We start from the raw sequence: 15,399 nt of genomic DNA, 5'->3' as shown, positions 1-15,399 counted from the left end.
TCGACCAAGCAGCAGTTCCAGTGAAGAACTCATAGTAGCAGGAAAACAATGGCGTTCTCGATTTTTATTTTTCGTTTTCTTGCTGAGCTGGTCCATATTTGAACACAGAAATGGGTTGTCGAGGAAACTGTTCTTACACGAAACCGACGACAATTTTTAGCTGTAAAATGTAAATTCTACTTCTTCTCTGCTGATGATATGAGATGAACTGCTGATAAAACATTGTTCTCGTTCAATTCATTTTCTGACAGATTTGTTGGATCTTGCAGTTAAAGGTTGATTTAAGGAATTCAATCCTTTCTTTAATAATGAATTCAGCCGATTCCATTATCTAATGTTCCAGATTTTATTTAATGCGTGATATCCAGTTTTTGACAAGCCCATACGTTTTTTTTGAAACGCGCACCCACCATTGTAGGTAACCTGCATACTGAGAAGTGAGAAATAACGTTGAAGATAGTTTTCATAGCAATTTGTTAATTTGCAGTAAGAACGGAATTGGATTAAAAAAAACTCCTTGATATGCTACCAAAGATTAGCCGGAGTGTTGTTGTGCGTTAAATGATTGAACGGGAACCCTCCCAAGCCATCCCATTGATAGCCTCATTGGAGACCAGCTTCTCCAAATGTTCTCAAGAAATTTCTTGAGCTACATTTCAATGTTTGAGAGAATTCAAAGACTCCAAAGAAAATGCCAAATTTGAGCTTATAAAAAGCGGGGGAAAATTAGGCACCACTGTTGAAGAACAATCAAACACAAATGGTCACGAATGTGCCCCACTAAAAAATTTACACCAAAACGCACGCGGTTTTTAGATACAACCCTCCATGATATCCCATTTTCGCCTCAACGAACATGTACATAAACCTGATTGTCCTATGAGCCCTTCCCTGACTAAAATTTTCTTGACACAGAAATGTTGTGGCTTTCCTTCCTCCCCGTTGCAAGATAATAGGGGATTGAGATGGATCACTCAAATGCAATTTTAGTTTTGAAGATTTTACTTGATGGTGTTAAGAGATATTTAAAAGTACATTAAGCTAATGTAAATCTACGAGATCTTAGATTACCCATATTAATACATATAACATCGAAACTACCAGGACGCCAGGTCGTAAATCCAAGGTTAACTTTTGACGAATCTGTTTGGCCACATTTACCAGGCTATTCGCTTAACCATATACTCCGACAAATTAAACCTTACAAGCACAAAGATTTGGGTTCTTCAATAATTGACATAATTTAGTTCGTATAGTAAGAACGAAAGTAAAAGTCCCCACAGGATGAAGACGAAGACACATTTTATGACTACAATGAGAGAATCATCAAGCAACTATATTTGCTGAAACGGCCTCAAATGTTGTCTTCAAGAGACGCGGTGCTATTTTTTCTTCCGCCAACCCAGGTAATGTCACTACCCAAGCGATCAGATTTTAGATACTATCCCAGTAAAAAAAAGGATATAATAAAATGTCAGATTCCAGTGTGGTACACACAGACGTTGAGTTGCTCTCAACGAAAACATATATCTATAATATGGAAAGAAATCTTTATAGGCCAGATGCGAATCATAACGAAAATGAGAGAGAAAATAGGTGGTCAGAAAAGAGAAGTAACAGAGCCTCAACAAGAACTGCTTATAGACACAGAGCATTACCTTAATGTTAGACTCAAGTTCCGACCCCTTCGTCCTCCTTATTGTCCGTAGTAGTCTTCCAAGAGAGCCTTCACCCACCAGCACAGCAACAATAGTGTGTTCTAAGCAACCCATCTTTCTCCCCCAAGCACAACTCAAATGAAACAATAGTTCCAATCCAACTCTATTAGTACGGAGCCTTACATCATGATTTACAAGAACGAGAGGCCAACTGATCACGAGAAAACTCGAAGCGTGCAAATAGCCACAGCTAATATTGCAGCCTCTCATCAGCATCGAAATTGAGGCACTCAATACCCTTGAGTGTGGACTCATAGTTCTTTATGTTAGAAGTGTTTCTACCAGAGGATGTACGCTTCGGCTCTAATGAAGTAATTGGAGAACTTCTTTGTGTACTGCTCACAACTTTACGGAATGTTCCAGGGCTGGCCTCTGCTGTGCGAGTAGTGGGACGGGATGAGTCACCATCAGTCCCAAGTGTCAATTCACGGCTGCTAGAAACAGCGGCTCGCCTAGATGATCCGCCAGACCGTCCCAAGAAAGTAGAACTGGACAACTGCACAGTTCAATAGATGCATTTGAGACTTCCCATTGCAAATAAATAAATAAAGGAGAAAAAACAAATAGATTAGCAGTTTTACTTAATAAGACTAACAGCCTCATGATCAATACAACGTGTTTATTAATTATGCACATGGTTTCCACTGCAAACAATAACCGCATAAAAACCCTCACAAAATCCAACTGACATTCTATTAAATTGGGTCCCAGGACTTATCCTAAAATGACTAGCCACTTAAGAAACCTCTTATGCCAACTAATAAACTCAAAATCTTTTTTATCTCACTAATCCATGTAGGACTATTCCTTAACACATTCGGAACTAGTTTGTTGAGAAAGCTCAGAATTTGAAAGTCACCAAATAAGAAAAATCATTTGGACAACCACTAGATTGATTTGACACTACCCACACATTCCAACCACGTCGAAAGCACTGAAAATATAAACACCAATACAAAACAGAGTAAAAAGTAGATCATTGATAGCTATACTAAAACAAAAAAAAATTAAGAAAGAAAGTTTGTAGAAGACTTCAAAAAGGAAAGTTAGCAGTCAGCAGCCTCCCATTCCAAGTATGCAATGTCTATGCCTCCCAGAACTTAATCAAGTCCCTAGAAGTAATCATCAGGCACATTCAAGAGAAAATCCATTCCCATTTTGGAAGAAAAAATAGTAAAGAAGATGCTTCACCAATAGTACCAAAAAATTTATACAACAAGGAGTATAACAGAAAAATGAATCCTCAAGACCTCCTACTGCAATAGATAAAGCAACATATGACTGAACACCATGCAGACTGCTCAAAGTTATAAGAAACTAAACAATCCAAATCTGAAACACCCAGAAAGTAATTTTTAACAGAAAGCAAGGGCTCAAAGATCTATCAAAAACATCCAAATCTATACACTAAATTGCACCATTCTAACTTGCCATAACTATTGTCGTAACCAAAAGAGCACATACCATAGCCTCCTTAGGTGCAGAAGACTCATTCATAACCGGACTCTTTTGCTTTGACAAGCTCCCTGCATTTATGGCTTGTCCAGATATCCTCCGTCGGGAAGGATCTATTGCAGACCAACCAGGAGCTCTTCCATCGTCACCACCTGGAATACAAGTCATTTAAACACAATGTCACCCTCTAGCTCGTGAAAGAAGATACCTTACATAATTGGCTCTCAAAAAAAACCAAAGGAATACAAAACCAAAAAATAAAGAAACTCCAATTTTTGACAAAAATGACAATAAAGGCACTGAACAGTAAAAAATGATATTTGGTGCACTGAACACTAAGAAAATGAAAATGAAGCAGATAACTGCCTGACTGCCGATCAGCATTGCCAACAGCTGGAGGCATTCCTGAGCTTGTTCCAACTGCAGGGGCCTGCACAAAAAACAAAAAACAAAAAACACAAAAAAAAAAGAAGAAGAAGAAGAAGAAAGAAAGATAGTTGGTAAAAGTTATGATCAGTAAAATATGCAAATAATACAAGCAAAAGAAGCTATGTTCCATGCACTTACAACAGCACGAGGAGGACCACTGGCAATTTGTGACTGCTGATACTTCAAAATTGTCCAGTCAAAAACATAATCAAACTGAAAACCTGAGAGACAAAGAAAATAAGTAAACATGTTGCAAGAATTAGCACTACAAATCTTCATTTTTATAATTTAGTAATGGCCACAAAAGTTAATGCAAATGATTCCTTTTTCCATTGCCTGGAGCTATTATCCAAGAGCATAGTCGTCGCTTCTTCTCATTTTACTCAGCCTTAAAAGAATCCTTCACACCAATTGGACAACAAAAAGGTAGCAGCACGTACCAATAGTAGCCCCACATTGTCCACCAATCCCAGCTACACAAGGATTGCCCAAGGAACGGCCATTGAAATTAAATTTGGAGCAGCCACTTTTGTGTCACTAATCGGGCATCTCATCCATTGTCTCCTCGATGGAGCCTACTACAGTTCTTTGATGGAATAAAGGGTATCTAATGGAATTACAATTACTTGAATGCATATCCAAGGAGAAGCCAATCCTTCAGTGATTCTCTTATGCAGGATGAGATTTTGCATCAACAGTTGCAATAGGAGACTCCATCCCTCAGGTGGACTGACCTTGCTGGCTTTTATTGAGGGATAGAACATATTTTTTGTTGTACTTCAGCATTTTCTTATTTACTATTTTTATGTTTTTCATTATTTACTGTATTTTGTATCCTTGCCTACTTGTATTTTCTTATACAATCTTTTACACTTAAGGGCCTCACCACTAAATTTTTTCATCACCACTTAAAAGTTAATATACATGCTCTATACCTGACTGTAAATATGTCTACAATCAAGAAGTACGGTAAGCATATATTCAACTTTTTTGACGTCATTCTTTGCCTATTTCTCAGAATTAGTTTATATTCAAGAAAATGCACTAAATAACATAATAAAGCGGAAAATAGTAAAAAAGACACACATTAGACCTGAGCTATAGGTATTAATTAATTTCCAACCAGAGAATTCAATAACAATGTCAGAAAAGAACCTTCACGGATAAAAAGGTCGCGGAATATTCTTTTAAGGTATGCATAATCTGGCTTGTCATCAAAACGTAGTGATCTGCAGTAGTGGAAGTAAGATGCAAATTCTGTAGGATAGCCCCGACACAAGGCCTGATAAAGAATCATCAGATATTAAAGATGTTAGCAAACATAAGTGAAGCACCTCAATAACATAATAGTTCTTTTCTCGGAAATCTACCTCAATGGATGTTGAAACCTTTCGTTCACTAATTTTTTCATACTTCTGCTTCTTAGTTCCCGCTTTTAGACCCTGCCAAGGAAGACTACAAAAAAACGACATACATCAAACACTCTGGACAGGACAAACTTTCAAGAAAGGTGAATAGAGAATTAACTAAAACTTAGTAAAATGTGATAACAAGTAACCACACCTTCCTCTCAAGAAATACATAAGGACATATCCAAGTGACTCCAGATCATCCCTCCGACTTTGTTCTAGATCAAGAAAAATTGACAGAAATTTTGTAAGTTATAAGAACACTGAGACACGATTGCAATATTTCTTTCTCTTCACAAAGGCAGGAAATCTGCTAAAAAATATATGAGAGAAGATCTCAGGGAGAAAGGAGGCCCACTAAGATCACATTATTAACACAAAAAAGCAAAATTATTGGCGATATTACATACCAATACCAAGATGTGTATTCATGCTTGCATATCTGGCAGTCCCAGTCAGGTTCTTATTCTCTCTACAGAAATTTTAAATTGATAAGCAACTTGCTAAGAAAAGAAGATGCTACTGATGTGATAAAAAATTAAACTGAAAGGAAGATACATAGCAACAAAGATGACAACAATATTGCCAATACAATACTATTGTCATTAAATAAATCTCAATGGTGAAGATTATCCCAATACAAGGAGCACAAAAATGAAATTTGTACATAACAAGGAAGAAAGCTAGCTCATACTGCCATAAAAACAAAGAAATTAATAATTTCGGTACATTAAGTATCATTTTAATAGGACATTCTAGAATGATGCAGCCATCGAAATGGTAGATATCATAGCCTAATCAGGCAGACAACTTTTCAACAAACTGCCCATAATTAGTATTACAGATTTATCACATATCAGATTTTCAATGTACAGCCTTATATGGAGCTAATAAAATTTTACCGCGAAGGTGTATCTGTAACATAAAAGCATATGGAAATTCCAGGTAATTAATATGCTCTAGATGCCTAATATGTCAATACCAAGGAACCGAAGATTCTCTTTCTGTCCATAATTTTTCAGTGGTTTATGGAACACTTCTCCATATCAAATCAACATCCATGAATAACACAATATTTTTAAGCATCTTCAAAAGAAATGGGCAACCACTTCCAATTTTCACAAAGAAAAATACATTGAGATGAGTCTCAACTCTGAAGAAACTCTTTAATTTTATATTTCACAATATTCTAAAATTTTGAGAAAAATTAAATTATATGGAATCAAGAAAATAGTATCCACAATTTCCACAGCATAAATACATTGAGATGAATCTCAGCTCTAAAGAAATTCTCTAAATTTAATATTTCAGAAAATATAAATTTTTGAATAAAAAAAGAAACATGTATGGAATCAAGATAATGGTGTCCATCTTACTACTATATGTATGCACGTGAACCCCCTCAATGCAGAGAAACACAATCGGTTTGGCAACAGGGTTCAGAACTTCAGATACTTTACGAATCAACAGATTAATGGCAAGACTTGATAAACCACAGAAAATATAAGTTTTTCATCTCATTAATTCCATTCGGATATTTAATTGGTCTTTTTCTTAAAAATATTACTAAATAAGCACCAAACGACAACCACCATCATCAGTCTCATCATGCCTCACTCAACTAGACTGGAGTCAGTTACAGTTATTTTCTTGTCTACTCTCAGTTCATCGCATACTACTTCCATTAAATTATGTTGCCTTTGACAAGTTATTTTTCATAGCTTCCATCCACATCCTCGTCAGCTGTCCCTCACTTCATAATGGCCTATCAATCAAAATCAATAGAAATTTTCGCAGTAGAACATCAGTCTACATTAAATATAGCCAAACCATCCCCAGTGGCCATCCACTATGTTCTTATATAATAGTGTCACTCCTAAGTTATTTCCAACATATTCATTTGTAAATTTATCTTCCCTAGTTATGCCACATGCATATTTTAAGATTATCCATCTGTACCACACACATCTTCTGTATATCCTGTTTTTGCACTTGTCAACCGCTTTGTACCACAAAAGCACAGTTGGTCAAAGAATTGACTTCTAGAATTAAAATATAAATAAATAAATAAACAGTTGACCATTTCTTCTCCTCAATGAAAATTTCATCTGAAAAGAAAATTAATAGTAATAATAAGTAAACATATCAAACAACAATCTGTAAGGTCAATAGATGGCAAAAGAATTAGGAAGAATAACCTATAAAGAATAACAAGAAGATTACTCTTCAAAAAAATGCAAATAATATTTTGATCTTTTTTTGGAACTGAATGTTGTGATGGTTTCCTCCATCCAAAGAATAAGAATAACAAAAATAGATTGAAGTCATAGAGTAAAGAATTCCTAACCTGTAAGGAATATGTTGGTGAGTAGAAGTATCTCTGTATTTCTTAGCAAGACCAAAGTCAATAATGTAAACCTGCATGTAATTTCAATAAATCAGATCGAATGCCAAAAATATCCTGGAGAATTTATTTTCAACTCTGAAATCAAACCTGATTTGCACGCCTTCCTAAGCCCATGAGGAAATTGTCTGGCTTGATGTCTCGATGTAGAAAAGATTTGGCATGAACAAATTCCACTCGATTGATCTAATGAATATCTCATGGTCAACTAAAACGCATAAAAACTTTAAAAAAAAAGTACAAAATAAAAGCAGTAAACTAGCACATGTAGAGTAAATGAAACCGTACCATCTGATCAGCAAGCATGAGAACAGACTTCAACGACAACTTCCTACTGCAAAAGTTGAAAAGATCTTCCAAACTAGGACCCAGTAAGTCCATGACAAGCACATTATAGTCACCTTCAACACCGAACCATCTCACATTTGGAATGCCGGCTGCCAAAAAAAAAAAATAGCAAAACATGAATAACCATATAAACAGATGACAGAAAACAAGAATGTCTTGAAACTGGTCACTTGACAACAGAAGAAAAAGTAGTTATCATTACTTCCTCCTTGTAGTATCCTGTACAACTTGGACTCATAAAGCAACTGTGGATGCTTTGTCTTCACATTCTCCTGTGTATGATTTCCACAAATAATGTCAGAACTAGAAGCAAGACACAAAATGATGAGACATAGTTACATTTACAGTAGCAATGTTTGAAAAAGTTGAACATACAAAGCTTATCCAAAAACCAGCAGACTGCAAGAAAACCTTTACCTATATATATATATTTATAGTTCTCCACCATCTAGCATAGAGGATATCAAACAGAAGTTTATTCGTTCGAATTTCTTTTATACATTTACACGAAATAGGAAATGCTTGCACGCACAGGATAATCCAGAAGACAACCGCATGAAAATCCAACCAACCAAAGTACGCGAAAAAACTGAGAAGCACGGAGCTGCATGCCCAACGACCAAGAAAGCTACAAATGCAAGTACTTCGTTCATATTTCAACAACAGAAAAAGGCAAAATCACTTACAAGCTTAATCGCAACCTCCTCATTCGTCTGAATATTGGTACCTGAAGACCAAAACTAACACAGTCAACCAATCCGGAGCCACCAATGAGAAACGCATACACATAGCGACACAACCTTTTTTAAAACTAAAAAATAAAATAAAAAAAAACGAACCTAAATAGATTTCTCCAAAAGAACCGCTCCCGATCTTACGACCGAGACGGAACTTGTTCCCCACCCGAGGCTCCATTACCAAACCTGCCGGCTTACAACCGAAACCCTAGCTTAGAATTCACCACCGACCTCGAACAAAAAACTCGAGTCTAGACCCAAATCGGTGACAGAAACACGACAAAACAGCCAATTACGCGGAATCCTTTCCAAATTCACCGTCGCCGATCCAGGACCGGCAACGGATTCCGATCAACGCTCATCACCTCAACGAACCGCGAGCAAACGCCGGTAGAACACAAAATCCGATAGAATGATCAGAGATCTAGAGTTCCACCAAATGGTAAATTAGGACAGGAGTGTGCGAGGGGAGGAGTTTCAGGAGAGGAGAGAAAGAGCGGAAAGGGGGGAGAAAAGGGAGGGTGAGTCATTTCATCATCTCATATCATTTGTTTCATCACGCTTTGATCCAATCGAAGCGGAGTAATTTCCCTTGAGCCGGACAGTATAGGGTTTTCGCCTTTCGCCTTTCCCTTTGCTCGCTCAACGGGTTCTTTAGGTTGGGACCGGTCCGGTTCAAGACTTCGTTTTTGACGATTGAGCTGTACGGGCGGTTGGCGAACAGCGACAAGAGTCGCATCCGATGTACCTACACCAGCTAGGGTGGGCCTGTCGGGAGCGTCGTGGGCCCGGAGGTTGGACGGTTGAAACGAACGTTAGGCTCTAAAAGCAAAGGCGGAGATCGAGGGGTTTGTAGAAAAGACACGGGATGTCCAATTATACTCGTCTCCCTCATTATTATTTTTTTACCTCATCCTCCTCGAAAAGTTCCTATTTATAGTCAATAAGAGATGTGAAATTGTTGAGACATGAATGACTACGGCTGGTAAGGGTGTTTTCTCAAGTCTCGTTAGGCGAAGGGGTACCCCCAGAAAATAACCAAAATTGTGGGACTTTAACATGCATGTACCTTAGTTTGGTACCTAATGGAAAAAAGGATACTCTTTCAATTCTTGGAATGTGCCTTGAAGGCTTAAACCACGGAATCATTTTTGTATTCAATGTTATATTCACCTAAGGAGCTCTATGTTAGAACAATGTGTCTCACCTATCTTATTAATATATCCTTTGGTCAGTAATCTTTCTTTTATAAATTATTTGTCTCATTATTACAAGCTTAAACAAATAATAGATTAGTGTCTCTAATAAGTATTAAATGCCACCACCAAATGTAGTTGCCTTAGTAGGGGCCGGCAGTGGGTCAGGTTTAGGTTACATTTTGGTCTCAATCCTACTTCATTATGAGTGATGAAGTAATATAAATATGGATTTGACTTGTGTTAAGCTTCCTAAATTCAAAGAGAAATATTATAAGAAAACTTTAGTTATAAAAAGTAAAACATTTGGTTCAAAAGTGTAGAGAGAATGGCATTATTGTAAGTAATTACCTTTTGTTATTTTTATTTCCAATGTAGCTTCTCTAAAGATTATCTAAAGTCACTTATTTTATTTTGTAAGCTTAGGGGTCTTTTAGACTATATACATTAATTATTGAAGTTTGTAGTTCACGCTACATAAAATATTCAGAGCAACCAGTGTAAGATGCGAGGTATTGTAACATAGTAGATGAATTCACTATTTTGGCTACTAGACCAATAGTTTACTCCATCTCCCCTTGTTTCTGGAAAGTAGACACTATTTGAACTACGAAAAGTGCTTTTTGATCAATAGTTATATAAACACCATTACATTTTGTCCTTTTTTATTAAGAATAATATTTGTGGCTACTACAGCTGTACCTGTCTACTTGTCCTCAATAATTCATTCCCATTGACCATGTCCTATAGGGATCATTGAATCAATAACAATAAGCCTCGTTTGAAGAGGCTCATACTCGGTGAGCTTTTGCCCTAATACTATATTAATAAGATTGACATGCACAATAACTAGATTCTACAATTGTTACTCTTTCTCCAAAACTTCTATTTTCCACTTCTAAATGGTATCAAAACTCCAAAAGATCAATTAAGGTACAATCTTTAACACTCCTTGTAATTTTCTCTTCTTCCCCAACCTTTTTTTTTTTTTTTTTTTTATCTATAATGGATAACCCTCTCTTTTTGTGACTGAAATAGTTGATAGGTTTATCCTATGGTAATCCATTACTTTATGGCAATTGTTTACGTGCTTAAATTTTCTATATATCAATCTCCATCTATTTGCCCACTTTATAAATATTGAAAGCGTTTAAGAGGGCTATTTTGAATCCTTGCCTATTAATACATGTTGTTTTGCCTAATTATCCATTTTCTGTCTTGAAAAACTCAAATTTTCTAATTGCCTCTTAATTCTAGGTTTGTTTGGGTATAAAATTTTGCTACTATATTTTATTTTTGGTGTTCAAGAAAATCTTATATAGTGTAACTCTTCCTTGGTTAGTTCTTTGTTATTGAGATGGTAATTCTGGTATTACTAGCATCACTCTTTGTTGTCACGTGAAAAGTCTTATAATTGAATCTAACAAAACATAAATTACAATAGAGGGTGAGTTAGCTTTAAATTGCAGTCGTGTATTCACTGTGATCCAACTAATCACACGTAAAAAAATGTCGGGATAAATTTTCAAATGTATCATCTTTCTCAGATTTTGAGTCCTAAACAAATTCCTAGGATCAATTTCATTGGCTAATAGTTCTATGTCCAGTGTTTTGTGTACGAGTAGTTCCCAGTAACTTTTCTATGTTGTTAAAATTAATTCCATATGAGTCAAACTTTTTTGTTAGTCTATTATTGGTGAGTCAATTAACATAATTTTAAGTTGTTCAATAACTTTTTCTTCTTTCATGTGTCTCTTGCAGAACTTTTAGACGAAAAAGATGATTGGTATAGGACATTAGAAGAATAGACTTTACTACTTAGGTGGCATGGAGCATGCTCAACCCAAATCCTTGATACATCCTCCACCTATCAGTGGCATCCACAGTTGGATCATTTTTAACTATTTATGTTGCAACAACTTGTTCCATCTATCAATTTAATTGTGGAGTGTGTCAGTTGGGGAAGTATCACTGCAGTGTGTTTTGTTCATTTTGGAATAGTTCATACAAACATTTGGGGTCCTCTGACAATCAATAATTTGTTAGATCATCAGCATTTTGTTACTTCCATATATGATTATAATAGAATTACTTGGTTATTTTTATTAGGAGAAACATATGAAATTCTTGATGTATTCAAACTATTTTCTAATGAAATAAAAGTACAATTTTTTTTCTCATATTCATGTTCTTAGATCTACAATGACAATAAATATTTGATATCCAATTTTCAATCATTTTTTGTTGTATGAAAGAGATTGCACATTGATACCTCTTCTGTGTATACATTATAGCAAAATGGTGCAGCTTAGAGAAAAATAAGCATTTTTTTAAGTTGCTAGGATTGTGTTCTTTCAAATGAATGCTCCAAAGTTTTAGGGGGATGTTGTCCGTACATTATGCTACTTGATCAACAAGGTACCTTCAAGTGTGTTGAATGGTTAAGTTCCTTTGAGGGTATTAGTTCTTAACTAACATTATTTCATGGTACCCCTTAAGTCTTTGGTTGCACTAGTTTTATTTATGTTTTTTTTTCACATAAGACTAGATGAAATATCCCCAAGGGTTATCAAATCCAATCCCTTAGAAAGAACATATATACTTCTACAAATATCTCAATTTTTCAAGATGCTCCGTATTTCTCCGCTCACTTGATGATTTGAACACATCTTTCTTCCCTCATGTTCCTATTTGTATTCATAATCAATTAGATCCAATGCCATTGAAATGACCAGTAGCACCCAAACCCTTGTAGGTGTATAAAAGGAGATAAAAATAATTGTACGAAAAGTTCCATTAATTGGAGTTGAAGCTCCACTAACACCTGAAGAACTTACCCTTCATCTACCTTGTGTGAAGGTCCTCCTTTTGTCTCCATCCTAATATCTTCTACTAATCCTCCAAATGAACTAGATCATCTCATTACACTAAGGGGAGGGGGGGGGGGGGGGGGGGGGGGGGGGGGGGTTAGTCCCCCAAATGGATACATGAAGATCAAGTTCATGTCCAACATGAAGATCATGTCAGTCATGTACATGAAGATCATCTTCGCACTTGGTGTTAGTGTTGACGACTTAATGTGCACTGGAAAATAGTTTCCAGTGTTAGTGCCCCAACATGAGAAAAACATAAAAAACAAGAGAATCTCTAAATCTTTACAGTACAATTAATTACAATATAATATTTAAACCCCAAATTAAGTAAAACAACCATTATTACTACACGAATAAATTATTTAATATATAATTAAATATATTAATATATTTATTAATTGAATTAGATATTTTATTATGCATTAATATGGTAATTACATGAGCCAATGAAATACGCACATGATTAATTACAAATAATAAATAAATAACGTTATAAATAAAAAAATGAAAGTAATACGTTGAGTTATTAATTTATTAATAATATATGATATACTTTAACCTCAAAATGAATAATTTAAGAGAAAATTTTGATCTAATCATAAATTTAACACACTATATATTTGTACATAATATATTTTATGTATTATTAATTAATAATATATTATCACAAAATTTAAAACCATTGGTTTAATTAATTATAGCAATCGAATAATTTTGCCAAAATAATTTATGAAATATTTATTTTAAAAATATTTTAATTATGACTATTAAATCACTATTTTAATATAGTAATTATAAAATAAATGTATTAAATAAATAAAATAATTATTTTATAAATTAATGATTTTGATGACGATAGTTTTAAACTATCGTCGTCTTCCTCAGGGGCAAGCCAGCGGGCAACGGCGACGGCGGCGAGCAACGCCGATAGAGGCTGCGCTCTGACGGTACGCAGAGAGGGAGAAGAGAGGGAGGCCGAGAAGCTCTACAACAGATGCTCGACCTCCCGTGCTCTGCGACGGAGGTTGAGAGGGAGAGGAGAGGAGGATGGCTGTTAAACCGAAGCCGATGACTGAAATCAAAGCCGAATGGGGAAATTGATGCCGAATCGAAGTAGAAATTAAGAAATCGAAACCCAAATGTCAAAATCAAAGAAAATCGAAATTGAAACAGGGGAAATCGCAAGAAATTGGAAGGTCTTTTGGGGGAAAAAATAATAGCATGAGGGAGAAGGGAGTGAGATGCCTAAAGCAAGAAGAGAGGGAGAAGAGACAGAGAGACAAGAGAGAGGGAGAAGCGAGCGGGAGGTTTAGAGGGAGAGCAAGTCCGAGAAGGAGAAGGACTACGGAAGGACGTTCGTAGCGAGAGATGGAGGTAGTAGAGAGGGAGACTGGAGAGGGACAGCGGATACGAGAGAGGGAGCAGAGAGCTTGGGCTTTAGGGAGACGACAGAGGGGCTGCGGGAACGAAAGAGGAGAAATGAGCGAGATGGTCTGAGCCAGAGAGAACTCGCGTGAGAGTCATTAGATGATTCTCAAAATCGGGCAGAAAACACTTTCCGCCATTTACTCTTGAGACATGAACTCTTGAGTCATGTATGTTCATGTACATGACATAAATTTCGGCGCTCCCTAACGACATCAGGACATGAACTGCATAATGCGCATGAAGATCATATCTTGAGTCATGTGCATTAACCCCCCCTTAAAAAGGGTTAAAGACCTGCAATCATCACTCAGTGTCCAAATTTGTATCATTCCAAGTTTGTCTCTTTGTTGTCCTTGGGCATTGTACCTAAGACATATCAACAAGCTTTGAGTGATTCCAAGCGGGTTAGTGTTTGGCAAGAAGATATGAATACTTTGAAATCCCCTTAAAGTTGGGTACTTTGTGATCCTCCTCTATGTGTACATCTAATGGGCTGCAGATGGGTATTTATTGTCTAGTATCATATTGATAGTTATCTAAGAAGATATAAAGCTCGATCCGCTTTCAAGGGGGTACTCCCAAACTTGTGGTGTATACAACTTTGATACTTTCTCTTGGGTTGCCCTATTAAACTTAGCACATATACTCATTGATATGGCAATCAACAAAGGATGTCCCATATACCAATTAGATATTAAGAATAGATTGTTTCATGGTGATATACAAGAGGAATTCTACAGGGAGCAACTCCTTGAGCAAAAAGAGCACGTGTATGAAGTTTGTGGAATTTTGCAATATTGTGGTGAATTTTGGTTTTGCTAGTAGTAATTTTGACCAATCTAATTTTTGCCAAAAAGAGGAATACAAGAGTTGTGATACCTACTGTATGTATTGATGATAGCGTTATCTCTAATAGTGATTTTCTAAAACTCATCTTTAAGGACAAAATCTTCATACCTAGGATTTTGCTAAACTTTGATAATTCCTTGGAATAGAAGTGGCACAAAGTAAAACTATTGTTATTCTGGTACAAATGAAGTATGTCACATACCATCATCTTTCTCAAACAGGATTGTTGGGAGCAAAACCTGTCAAAAATCTAATGGATCCATATGTTGAGTTGAATGACGGAGATAGTCCAATGTTAGAAAATAAAACCAAATGTAGAAGTTTGAGTGCCAAACTACTTCATGCTATAGTCACTTACCCGAAATACCTTATATGTAGTGGGGGCAATCAGCTAATTTTTAAACAAACCTCAAGAAATTCATTGTAATGTTGTAGTCAGAATTTTGAATTATCTACAAGGGCATGGGAAAAAGGTTGTGCTATAAGCCACATCAACATCTAGACATAGTTGGTTATTCAGATGCAAATTATGGTGGTTCCAAATTGGATGGAA

At 36.0% G+C, this 15,399-nt stretch overlaps 1 protein-coding gene across 1 annotated transcript; it reads right to left on the bottom strand.

The window, feature by feature from the left end:
• Positions 1-1,444: 1,444 nt before the first annotated feature.
• LOC137947032 (casein kinase 1-like protein 2) lies at positions 1,445-9,049 on the bottom strand. The gene is made up of 14 exons (XM_068793323.1): positions 8,603-9,049; positions 8,450-8,490; positions 7,966-8,035; positions 7,704-7,852; positions 7,506-7,601; positions 7,359-7,429; positions 5,422-5,483; positions 5,166-5,229; positions 4,973-5,057; positions 4,758-4,884; positions 3,741-3,823; positions 3,540-3,603; positions 3,183-3,325; positions 1,445-2,214 (listed from the first exon to the last, which is right to left on the bottom strand). Exons 1-14 carry the CDS (start codon positions 8,676-8,678, stop codon positions 1,909-1,911), a joined length of 1,437 nt encoding a protein of 478 aa, XP_068649424.1. The 5' UTR covers positions 8,679-9,049; the 3' UTR covers positions 1,445-1,908.
• Between the last annotated feature and the right edge of the window lie 6,350 nt (positions 9,050-15,399).

This window comes from Aristolochia californica, unplaced genomic scaffold (assembly GCF_029961685.1).
Source record: "Aristolochia californica isolate CCGP_79_NKW_82.1479 unplaced genomic scaffold, dmAriCali1.0.hap1 SCAF_12, whole genome shotgun sequence".
NCBI lineage: Eukaryota > Viridiplantae > Streptophyta > Magnoliopsida > Piperales > Aristolochiaceae > Aristolochia > Aristolochia californica.
Note: the sequence above shows the minus strand (reverse complement) of the source record. Positions and strands in the feature narration are given on the sequence as shown.